This window comes from Macadamia integrifolia, chromosome 6 (genome assembly GCF_013358625.1).
Source record: "Macadamia integrifolia cultivar HAES 741 chromosome 6, SCU_Mint_v3, whole genome shotgun sequence".
Taxonomy (NCBI): domain Eukaryota; kingdom Viridiplantae; phylum Streptophyta; class Magnoliopsida; order Proteales; family Proteaceae; genus Macadamia; species Macadamia integrifolia.
The window spans coordinates 27,102,918-27,115,669 of NC_056562.1; the positions used below are offsets into that span (position 1 = coordinate 27,102,918).

General features: G+C 35.0%; 1 protein-coding gene across 5 annotated transcripts; it reads left to right on the top strand.

Annotated features, from left to right (window-relative positions):
• Positions 1–1,566: 1,566 nt before the first annotated feature.
• On the top strand, positions 1,567–8,093 carry LOC122082849 (deSI-like protein At4g17486). Of its 5 annotated transcripts, none has more exons than XM_042650636.1 (4): positions 1,567–2,222; positions 5,170–5,457; positions 5,693–5,779; positions 7,735–8,093. In XM_042650636.1, exons 1-4 carry the CDS (start codon positions 2,072–2,074, stop codon positions 7,875–7,877), a joined length of 669 nt encoding a protein of 222 aa, XP_042506570.1. In that variant the 5' UTR covers positions 1,567–2,071; the 3' UTR covers positions 7,878–8,093. The 5 variants fall into 5 exon arrangements, with proteins under 5 accessions (XP_042506570.1, XP_042506572.1, XP_042506569.1 ...); XM_042650638.1 differs by having other exon boundaries at positions 1,570–2,222; positions 5,699–5,779; XM_042650635.1 differs by having other exon boundaries at positions 1,571–2,222; positions 7,732–8,093.
• The last annotated feature ends 4,659 nt before the right edge of the window (positions 8,094–12,752 follow it).

The window sequence follows — 12,752 nt, forward strand, 5'->3', positions numbered from 1 at the left end:
CAACTTCGCCTTTTCCCAACTGAATAGGGTCTGTCGAAAAAAGATAACACATTAGTTCATTCTGAATTTGTCTATGACAGATTATCTGTTCAAAACTAGGCTTGTGGAAATCGCTGTTACCAAGCCATGTGAAGCCAACATTACAGATTCAAAAGCTTTAATGTCACCAGCCACTGTCAATGAGAATGACTTCAGAATTGAAAGCTCCCTGCTTGTCTTCCGGTAAAACAAAAGATGAAACTGTTGCTCTTCCACTGTCTATTCTGTCCATTATTTTTCAGGTTTCCCCATAACCCTTCTTATTACCGTTCATTATGGGTTCAAAACATAAGAAACTGAGGAAATTCAAGATAGAATAGCTCTCTGTTCGGATATATCAAATTTGAGCTCTATAATATATATATATATATATATATTTATCAATGTAGATCTCTATATTTGTTTGCAACTGAGTTGGTTACAATTTACAACAAATATTGTAACCTCTTCTCAACCCTTGTCTTCACATGTTGCCCATATAAGAACCAGGGGAAATTGTATAATTCCACTATGGAGTTAAAGAGAGTCAAATTTTGTAGCATGGGTATATTGGTAAATTGCAATTGATCTAGGACTAAGTTTTCTTCAAGCCATGTTGAAGGAGGAATTCCTTTGCCGATGGCCATCACTGCACTTGGATGGGTGCCAAGGAACAGATAAGGGCATATTGGGCCTCCAACAAATAAGGGGGAGGGGGAGTATTAATGATGGTAGATTCATGGGTGTTTCCTTCATGGTGGGTGAAGGAAAACTTTCTCCCTTAAACTAAAACATAAAGAAAATAAAATAAAATAAAAATTAGAATTTCAACTTTTTTCTTTTCTAATTACAAAATGACCAATATAGATCCTCCTTTCCTAAGTACCAAGTCTAACCTTTGCAAATAGTGGTTTTGCGTTCAATTCTTGGCTTAACAAATCTACGAAAGTTCCATCCATTTGAGAAACAACAATCAGGGCAAAGTTTCCCCAATTATTTTAAAGGAAATATTTCTTGTCTAGCAGTCTACATATCTAAATCATGGTTGGATGCTTACTTCTATCATGTGCAAAATTGGATCAGATTGAATTTTCATGAACATGTAGACTAAATTCTCTAATTCTCTTATTCACACTTTAAGTTTTCAATAGAAATAGTGTACCAACCTTTTCTTTTTTTTGTAATAATGGAGTGTACCAACGGACAAAACAAATAATTAAAAAATCTAAGAATTCGACATGAGTGCAATGACTATCAGCCTAAGGTTATCAGTCCAAATGATTTCCTAGGTATCTTACAGTTAGATTTGACACTTACATATGTGGAATTAAGTGTCAGGATCATATGATTAGAAATATTTTTGTTTTATTTATTGATTGAGAAGATAAAAATAAAAAAAATTTGTTGCCACTTGTAGAAATTTGGAACATGATAATTTTGATTTTATTATCATCAAAATTTTATGTTATCCAGATCATCATTTATTAATTTAAAATTTCATCAAGGTATTTTTTTTTAACTAATCTCTTACTTATTAATATTAACAAAGTAATTAATCTGCAATTCTCAAGTTCAAATCAATTCTCTACCTGAAAGTCTGAAACCAACATAAGTGCTCAGAACTCTGACCTTCCTCTCAGGTCTGAGAACGCGAGCCGCCAATTCTCCTTACGCGGCTTTCGATCGAAAATATTTCTAAGGAAGGGAAAAACCAGAAAAAAAAATTATTGCATTCGTCAGATCTCTCTTCCCTCGTCGGTTACCAAATATTCGCACTTTTTTCCTCTGATTCTCCTCTTGCATTTTGGGTTTCTTGACTTTCTGGCCTCAATCCATCTTTCATTCTCGTTATAATTCTTGTTACTCATAGTATTGACTCTTCTAGGGTTTCCATATTTTGTTTAGCTGCGAATTTTGCTGGTTCACCGATGAGTTCGAAATCTTGAAGTCGAATTTGTCTCTGATTTGTTACGCAATTTGTTTCTTTAGGGCTTTTGGGATATTCCAAATTCTAGAAATATTTCTTTTGGAGAATTGGTGGTGTGGAATTAACATGCGCTCGTTTCTGTGGAGCTCGGCTTCCACGAATGAGCAGAATAATGGAGGCAATCGTGCTCAGTTGTACCTCAATGTCTATGATCTAACGCCTATAAACAACTACCTCTACTGGTTTGGACTTGGAATCTACCACTCCGGAATCGAAGGTATATGGATATTTTATCTTTTACTTTTATGTCTCGTATATCTGGGAGATTTTGATTTTTTTTAGTATTGGTAAAGCATTTGGTAGCTTCAGTTATTGAATTCTGAAGGGTATGGTTTTCTGTTGCTGAACAACATATGTGCATTGTTGAAAATTTCATTATCAAGTGTGAGTAACCAATTCACATCTGGTGCTGGTGTGATTGGTGCAATGGTTTTGATTGCTGTTGTCTCAATGGGAAGTTGGATTTGCTTTGCTTAGAACATCTTGAGAAAAAAAAAAGAAAAAAAAAAATGATTGAGCAATGCTTAGCTTCCTCATCATGTTGGAATTCATTCATTGTTTTAGCAATGTTATTGCTTTGTAGTGTAGACAATATCTCATAGAGGATTTCCATTAACAAATGTGTGGTTTGTTAATGGTTTTCTTACTTCTCAATAGTATGTTGGCTTCTCCATTTGTTAGACACTTGGGGTGAAATCAGGTGGTTCTATTTCTTTATCTTGGTACTTCCAAGAAAAAAAAAATCAAGTTCTCATCATTTGGCTCTCGTTACAGAGCTTCAAGATATTTCAACTGAATTGTGTAATTAAAAGAACCCACCAATTTCTTTAGGTTCTCCCGACTTATTAGGAAACGCGGGGGGGTTATTATTATTATAAATCTCCAGATGTAGGGCCAAGGTTAAGTTGCAATTACTTAACCTTGCAAGTAAAGCATTCGAGACACAGTCTCCAGAAACACAGGAAGTCTAAATATTTCAATGAAGGTGAACCATGCAATTTTCAATTGTCACCAAACGTCACCATTATATGAATTAATTGATTAACTGCCAGTATGCAAAATTCTGGACCAATCATAGTTTGTTTTGGTGGACCAACCAACTCCTTAAAAAAATACTTCTCAAGCTATTGAAACCCCAGAAGAACCACTATTCAACCAGCTAAAAAACAATAATCGAAATCCAAAAATACTCAAGATTCAATACGAATAGCTTAACCATATCCAAAAATATTAAATTCAAGATCTCCACATAAGTTTCCAACAAGAATAAGAAACTAAGAAGCACTATGTAAGAAAGAAAAGAAAAGTACCTGAGATTTTTGTTGTGATATGTGACCCATAACAATCAAGCAAAGGATGAGTTTGCACTCTCTGTTCACAAAATATCCAGATTGAAAATATGAAATGAATTACCAAATTAAAAGGTTTATGCTTTCAGTGTTTTAGTCTTTTTTTCTTCCAATGGGATCCTTCCTATCGGCCCCATGAACATTAAGGCTGTTTTTGGTAGCCAAGAGAAGAAAAGAAAAGAAATGAAAAGAAAAAAAGCATGAAAAAGAGAAGAAATGAAATAAAATGGTAAGAAAATAAAAAATTATGTCTGTTTGGATACCAATAGAAGAAAAGAAAAGATTTTTTTTTTTATTTTCTTGTCTTTTAGGTATGACTTTTTTTTTGGCATCAGAAGAAAACTTCACCATTTCCAATGTAAATTTTGAAATTCAAAAAAGAATCTTCTCTTAGTTCGGGACATTCCAAACACAATGAGAATTTCTTAAACTAAGAAAGTAGTGCAATTTTTGTACTTTTTTCTTTTCTTTTCTTCTCTTGGCTACCAAACACAACCTAATAGAATTGGTACAACATAAAGAAAGGACGAAACCTAGGTTTCGTTTGGTTGCAAGGGGAATTAAAGGGAAGGAAAGTGAAAATTTCAAACTTAAAATGAAACATCTATAATCATTACCCCATGTGATTGTATAAACAACTTAAATTTCTTGCATATTAGTAATGACACATTTTACATGTAATTTTTATTTTATTTTTTAAACCAAACGGATTTGGTTGCAAAGTAAAGTAAAATTTAATAAACAAATATGGAATGATTTGGAGTTTATACAAAATGATTACAAAAGTTTCTTTTAATTTTGAAAATTTTCACTTCCCTTCCCTTCCCTTCCCTATAATTTCCTTTGCAAGCAAACGTAGCCCTAGTTAACTACTATCCCTTCTTGGCAAGCCTCCAAGTTCTCGTAGATGCCTCACATTTCCTATGTTACTGTTCTTTATGGAAATTTCAGTTGCTCAATTAGATCACAACAGAAAAAGAGAGTTGTTACATTAGATGATGATTGGTGTTATTCTGTCAAGTCAATAGTCCTCATTTATTTATATATCAATAATTCTTCTCAAAGACAATTGCTTAGGTGTAGGTATTGGGTGCATGGATTTAAAAAGAAAACTCTCTTTATAACTCTACGATCTACAAAGTGGGGCCTTCTTTGGGCTGACCCTTTTAGTCCTGCTTGAGAGACATTACCTTAGCTTCCACCAATTTGCATAAAATCTTGGTCTTTTTGTTTACTTCATTTGTTTATTAGTTTGACCCTTTATTGGTGGCATGAATGCTAAATCAACATATTTGTTCAAGAGCTTTGTTGGTCTCTATGGGAACCCTGCTAAACGGATTCTTCAGCTAAGATATCCAACAAATCATTTATTTGATTATGATGTTCATAAAATTTGTACAAGAAGTGAGAAAAAGGAAGAGGAGCGTTTAGGCACGTGGTTACATCCGTTTCATTGGCTTTATTCTGATGCAGGTAACTACATGATTGCACCTTCAATTTGTGGCCTGCGCTCGTCATGCTTGGCTTGCTCCATTACAGACGATTTTACAGTCTCTAGCACTTGTATAGATATTACATTTAATAATTTCTTTGGAGTATGGGTTGGCATGTGATGACCAGGACCTGCCATTTTAGCAGTCTTCTTAGGGAAGGTTATTCATTAAAAAAATAATAATGAAATGGTTATATAAATGATGATTTTTTTTTAGAAAAGTTTATAATATAATGGTTACATCTGCTCCAGGTGTGTACATGTACATTTCATATATCTCTTGGTGCACATAAACAGAGTGCTGATGAAAATCTGGTTTGCAGTTCATGGTATGGAGTTTGCATTTGGAGCCCATGAGTACCCAACAAGTGGAGTGTTTGAGGTGGAGCCGAAATGCTGTCCTGGTTTTGTCTACAGACGGTCAGTGTTGCTGGGCAGTACCGACATGTCCTGTTCAGAGTTCCGGTTATTCATGGAACAACATTCTGGAAATTATCATGGAGATTCCTATCATTTGATTGCGAAGAACTGCAACCATTTTACTGATGATGTTTGCATGCGTCTCACCGGAAAACGTATTCCTGGTTGGGTGAATCGGTTAGCTAGATTAGGTAAGAGAAGATTCTTTGTCTACACTGTTACCTTAGAGCCTACATTGTGGCTTCTGGAAAGTTTGGATTAGCTGTTCAGTTGGGGCCATGCATGAGAAATGAGGCCTGCATCTTCCCAGCTGATGTGGATGCATACGTTAAAGACACAAGTTGCAATATATTTCCTCTTATTTCTTTTTGCTTTATTTTCTTTAAAAGTATGGTATTCTTTATTTTGATATGGATAATTTTGAAGTCTCAGGTTCTTTCTGCAACTGTTTACTACCAGAAAGTATTCAAACTACAGCAATTAGGCATCTACCTGATCATCCACCATATTCTGGTTAGTTTCTTTTCTGGCTCGAGCATGTTGCTTCTTGAGCAAATTTATACCATTTAATTGAATATTCTCTCTATTTTTTTCTTGTATGAGGACTTAACTTTCTATGTTTCTCGTGTTTTGCATTAGGGAGTTAAAAATCTGATTTGATGATATTCAGTTGGTTATGTAGTTTTAGTGTCCTTTTTAATGCCTTGAAGGTTGACCATTGGTTCTCTGTCCAAATGATCAAGATTTTGAGATCTCAATGTGATGCAGATTAGTTTCCTAAATAGACTTGTTTTATTGGGAATAAGCCTAAGGTTGGATTCCATACATGTTGGGCCTTTGATCCCATGTGTTTTGAGTGTAATAGACCACTTTTATAGGTCTAAAAAGGGGCTCTAAGATTGAGTACGGGATTACTAGTTAGTTTCCTTTTTAGTTGTGTTTGATTTGAGTTATATTTGTTTCCTTAGGAGTCAAGTCATTAGTAGTTAGTTTCCTTTTTCAACTAGTTTCTAATTTCAGTTTTTAGTAACTATTGTATTGGGAGAATATTTGGTTTCCTTTTTGAGGAACCTTTTATTTTGTAATTCCCTCCCTCATTAACATTATAAATAAAGAAGAGAAGATTCCTAAAAGCTTAGAACGATTTTGACAAAACTATTTTGATGTTGCTGCTGCTTTCTCTGCAAGAGAACTTCTGTGTGTCTGATCACAGTGATGGGTTGGTGTTCGATCCAACGACTCCTTGCGACGTGAAGTCCAGGAGGTCTGCTACAAGTAATCTTTTCTTTAAGTTCTACTGTAATTTCAAGGTTTATTAGAGCCGCAAATACCAGGTACGAGATTCCTTCTATTTCTGCCCAGAATTTTCTGCAAAACAGAGCTTTCGGCCCTTGCTGGTTTAGTCAGTTCCAGCTGTCAGAATGACCCCATTTTTTGGTCGAAGATCCACCTCTGCCCAGGTTAGGTTCGACCCAAGTTGGAGCCCTATCTGACCTCTGAATAGTGAGATATAAAAAATCTCCTTTTTTTCGTCTTTTAGTGACCTGCAGGTTCTGGATTACATTCTGTAGAGTTAATGCCTGCTGCTGGAAGTTTCTGGACGGCTGAATCTAATTACTGTTAGTCGGAAGTTGTTAATATTCTTAGCTAATCTCTGTTTTGGTTCTAAGTACTGTTGCTGTTCTTATTCCCATTCTGTAATGTTGTTTTTGGTGGTAGAATATATTCTGGACTGTTGTTTGAGGGTGATTTTCTGCTATATATTCGAGACTGGTTTTGGTTGTTCTTTAGTCTAAAAGTTCCTGCAAATTTGGGTCTAGTTGGGTGTCCAATCTAGTCCTACATTACAATGTAATATGGTCTGCTTAAGGCCATACTTGTCTTACTCTTCGACTTGGTAAGGAAGATAAAACAAAATTGGTTTCGCTAATAAGCTTCCTAACCTTGTTTTGTATGTTGTTCACGTGTGTGAATGTGTACATGCCCATGTATGTCTTTCACTTGTCGCTTAATCATTTGGTTCTTCCTCTTTGTTCCTTTATACTTTCTTAAATTCCTTTTATCCTTTATAATCCCTTTTCTGTTCGTTTCTGACTTCTTTAGAGACACTCAAAACTCAAGCAAGTCATAAGCCAGCTAAATGGGCTTTGCTACATGAATCCAGATCTGCTATTCCACTCTACCTAGGGTCACATCTTTGTTCATGCATCTTAAGCTGCAATATTTCAATACCCAAACTGCATCATCATTTACTTTCACCAGAGACGTCACTAGAAGTTCTGGAAGCACAAAATGGTTCGTGTGGGGACTGCAAATCTTGTTAGGACTTGTTTTACTTTGTTATTTCAAAGGCATAACATATACAGTAGATTAGGAATCTCAGTGTTGGTTGAGATCTATGCAGTATTCTTCTTGTCTACCCCCCCCCCACCCTTTTTCTTTCTCTGACATTTATGATTCAACAGATGATGATGGGTCTGAATCCGTAGCTTCATCCGCATCAGCAGACAGTGAAGAAGAGCGCTCAGATCATCATTTGCTACCTACACAAAATGGTGATGTGGCATTTATAAATGAGAAATCAGTGAGGCTTGCGAAGGATCTTTTGTGATTAAGTATATCTTTGTTTCATTCTTGTGCCTGCCTGTTGTCTGTACTAGCAATGTATGATTTTCAATCGTAACAATAACCCTCAGCTTCAGTTTGCTGGTGGATATTGGTCATAGCTCTCTGGTCGATTATGATGCCTACATTTGTCTCTGTATGGTAATACATGTTTCTTCAAGTTTAATGTCTTTCCTCCTTGTATGAAATTTTGATTCCTGAAGTGTTGATCGGTGGAGCTTATGTATTTCTGAAGAAACATCCGGATTAACAACTTGTGGAGCCCTATCTATCATGGTTTTAAAAAACGGAACTGGGATTCGTATTGGTTTACGATGGATACTGATACTGTATCTGATACAGATTAGCTGTATCGAGCTGAATTGGATGGTTTTACCCTCAATTTTGAATAAATAAATATTTTTTAAACAGATTTACCTCCAGTTAGAACGTTCAGGTATTGATATCAGGCACGGCCAACATCCAAACAGATCTGCCAATGCAACCGATTTTGTAACATTTCTTAAAACCATGTTATTTATGTTCTTTCTTTGGATTGAGTTTTCCAGACGGAGAAGAGTAATCGCATGATTCACATCAGGACCCTCTCTTCTTTCACCAAGTGGTGAAGGAAAACTGTCTTTTTTCCTTTATGGTAAATAAAAAACTCGATAATAAATAAATAAAAAGCATACATTAAGTCCACACAACAAAATTAGAGATCCCAAAGCCATGGTTGTCACTATCCATATTGGAAAAAAAAAAAAATGCCGTTTAGTAATTGGACGGTGGTGGTGTGTCTATACTTGCTAATCTATTATGGTCTATGGATCTATTAAGGTCCACATTTGGTTTAACTTTGACTCTGACTATTGGGTTGTAGGGAAGGAATTCAAGTAGAGCCATGCGTCCAACTACTTTATATACCATTAAACCCATTCAATATTTAAGGATGGCTAGAGGAGATGTTTAATCTGTTTTTAGACGATATACTTTTGTTAAATTTTTGTAAATATTACTATGAAACCCAGGGAGTCAATTTTTTTATTTATCTATTGCTCATAAGTAGGTAATTAAGGTTAAGAGGGAGAAACTAGATGTTTGTGATTGTGGATAATGTATGCACTTAAATAGTTTTTTCTTTTCTCATAAAAAAATACGAGAGATGGTTCCGTAAAAGGCAGTGTGGCTTCCGTATCAGCATAGTGATCAATGAGAATGAACATGGAAGCATCAATAAGACAGGATTTTTACTTTTCATGTGGAGTAAGGCGATCATTTCGCCCTCCCTTGTGACTTAGCTTAGGGGGGTCACGTTGTCTTTTACGATTCTTTTTCCTAAGAAACTATTAAAGGATGATTTTTTTTTTTTTAAAGCAAAACAAGTAATAATAATATCCATATAACCATGCAATTATGTTTGTTATAAAGGGAATTAAAGGGAAGGGAAGTGAACTTTTCATGCATAAAAAAATAATCATTATCTCATGTGATTATACCATTAACTTTTTTTTTTCTTATACCTAGGTTGTCCGGATCTTTGATCCAACTAGTCTCAGGGGTCACTGTGATACCACTTACATAGGAACGGATCAGTCCGAAATGAAAACTCTCATGCGGTGGCACCAAGAAGTTAGATGCCACGACGAAAGTTTGATCACGAGACCTCGCTTCCTAAGGTAGAGTACCATTAACTTCAAATAATTCAATATTTGATTATAAAGTTTTCCTTTACTTTGCATAAAAAACTCTTTATAATATATAAAATGAAACTTACATGAAAAATGTATCATTACTAAAAATGGTTAAAAATGTTAAGTAGTTATACAATCACATTGGATCACATGAGACAATGATTACAAATATTTATTTTTTAAGTATGAAAATTTTACTTCCCTTCCCTTAAAATTCTTTTTACATCAGAAGGAAACCCATATGTAATATAGAAAAGACAAAACCATTTTACATACGGGTCAAAATATGCCGCTTAGTATTGTTCACAATTTTTTGTCTCTCATGTGCTAAATAGATGTTGACACTCTTTGCCACTAAGGATGTTCACAATATTTTTATTTTTTATTTTTGTCTCTTGTGTTCTATATAGATGGTGACATTCTTTGGTTTGATTAAACCGACACTACCAAATTTAAATGAAGTTGATATTTTTGCTTTAAAAAAAAAAAAAAAGAACAGTTTTAGACATTTTTACTACGCAAAATACATCGAAATTCTATTAAGATTCAAAGATCAAACACCCCAAAAATAAAATATTGAGAATTTCTTTATCTATTGTGATTTTTTATTTTGCCTTGTGGTTAGACTCTTAGAAATGAATCTCATTATTAATTTTCATTTTTCATTGTTAAAGGATTGCATTATCTTACCCTCAGTCAAATAGAAGATCAAATTCAAGGATTTAGTTCATGATATCGTCAATGATATGCGATCAAAAGTAACAAAATTCAACGAGAAAATGTATTTATGTTTTGTATCAACTGATCTATATCAATCATGTATTGATATTGTCACAATTAATATGATTAAATCATAAAATCAATCCAATACTAATAGGAATTGGTCAATATAACCGATTCAATATTAATATCTAAAATCATAGTAAAATCTCATGGTTAAAAATATTCTCTCCTCTCTATAGATGAAGTGAGAATCCGGCAATGAGGTATCCTTGACACTATTCCACGAGTCGCATCCATTTTTTGAATTTTATAGTAAAGTCAAGGAAGGAATGGACCACAAAACTCTCATTATGATAAAAAATAAATAAATAACTAAAGTAAAAAAAAGTTAAAATCTCGTTCAGGTCGATGCAAATGCTATTCCTTCCAGATTTGAAAGGGTTTCAAAGATGAGCTTGCAAAAAAGTCGATTGATTTCTTCATGTGGGGTCTTTCATTTAATATGGTTTTTAATGAATAATCAAATTATTGGTGATTATGATTCTTGAGCAAAATGGCATAGGGAAGCGCACGAATGAAGTTTGGTAAAATGGTATCTTCTATAGAAAGATAGCAAGCAAGGTCATTTCATATGAGAAAAAAAGATACAAACGTAGAATTGATGGCATACCTCATCCCAATGGCATAAGGTCTTTTTCTTTTTTACTTTTCCCATGCTGTTTTGTGGAACCCTTTCCCCATTATCGATTTTCCCTATGACTTTCGACCTAGAAAAATATATAACCGTATCACTTGTGGAATTTAATACAAAATTTTAATGAGGAATGAATTTTTTTTTTTTTTTTTTTTATCCTTCAAGACATTACAAGAGTGTCAAACAATGATCATTTTATTTTTCTTTTTATTTTTGAAAAAAAGAAGCCTGAAAGACAACATGACCCCTGAACCCTAACACAAAGAGAGGAAATGACCACCCTACCCCTCATGAAAAGTATAAATCCCACCCCTTGTTGTTGCTTCTATTTATGCTCCCGTTGGCCCCCACGCAAGTAGAGGGGCCACATTACGTTTTAGGGAACTCTCTCCACTATTTTTTTTTTTTGGCCGGTGGGGGCGGTGGGGGTTTGCATATACCAAGTAAGATTGAAATTGGATCAATAAGATGTTCGATCTATAGAAACCAAACCAAAACAAATAGTTCTCAGCTTAATCGGTTTCAATCTGCTATTAGTTTTGGTTTGTTATCGGTTTCTTCTAACAATCTCTTGTCAATCTATTATCGGTGCAGTCTTAATTTTCATATATATAAAAGAAGGGTACAGGTTTCCCATAACCCTAGAGTAAGAAATCGCACCAACGAGATGATGGAAGATGGATTCGTTCAGTAGGGGTCCACATTTTTTTCAGGAGAAAGTGTGTCAATGTGGCTCCATGGCTCATTCATTATACGAGAGAGCATGGGAATGAATCCCCACTCAAGGTTTGTGGAATCTTTCCCCATTTAAAAGAAAAAAATCAAAGAAAATAGGGCTCAGAGCTCTACCAATCTGGTGTAGACAATACTAGCATAAGGCCAATGGGAGGGTGCACAAAAGCATCTTCAATGCCTACCTATCTATGAGCTTAGGCAACACCATAGACTAGCAAGGTTCTTTTTCTTAAGAAAATATTAAATTTTAGGGAAAAAGAATGCTACCCACTTACATGTAGGCATCATATCCTTATCAATAAAAAAAGACATAGCGAGTGTAAAAAACATTACATTATCCATACCCCATGTGCTGAAGATGTCTCCACGCAACCTCCCATTAGTTTGCGCATTGATACAGTGGTCGCACTGGATCGCTCGTTCAGATGGTGCTTGTAAGGATTTTACTTTCGGTAGTAATGGTAATTTTGCAGATCGATCAATGGAGTTCGATCTCTTTCGCGGTCCAACCTGTGTTAGTAATTCGGCCGAATAATTCGCGAATTATTCGTTCGAATTAAATCAAAAATTCTGACCGAATCCGAATTAAAAATAAAATTCGGTAAAAAACACTAATTTTACTAATTTGAATTTAAAACGCGAATAATTCGGGCCAAACCGAATTATTCGGTCTAGGGGTGTCAATTAGCGGCCAACGCGACTAAACCGACCGGGACCGACCGCTTATAGATCGGCCTGGCCCAGACCGTTTATTAAATGTGTCGGGCTTGAGCCCGGCCTGTTTATAAATGGTCGGTCTCGGTTTTGCTACTTGGACCGTCTGGCGCCCCATCGAGACCGACCGAATAACCCCAGACCGAGACCGGCCTATTGTGCACCGACTTGGCCCGACCCTTTAATGATTGTAAAATACCTATTTTACCCTCCAAATTAAAGAATAAAAACTAAAAAGTAAAGACATGTTCACATTTTAAATAATGGTTATATTTGGTATCATTTATTGATTTATTGTCATTTTTTTGGGCTTGCATGAGTG

Bases quoted from the DNA above. Each gene is read 5' to 3' on its own strand.
- LOC122082849 (XM_042650635.1), top strand. From the start codon at position 2,072: ATGCGCTCGTTTCTGTGGAGCTCGGCTTCCACGAATGAGCAGAATAAT. The intron at 5,458-5,692 runs GTAAGAGAAGAT...ATAATTTTGAAG, and splicing joins GAATCGGTTAGCTAGATTAG to TCTCAGGTTCTTTCTGCAAC. The intron at 5,780-7,731 runs GTTAGTTTCTTT...ATGATTCAACAG, and splicing joins TGATCATCCACCATATTCTG to ATGATGATGGGTCTGAATCC.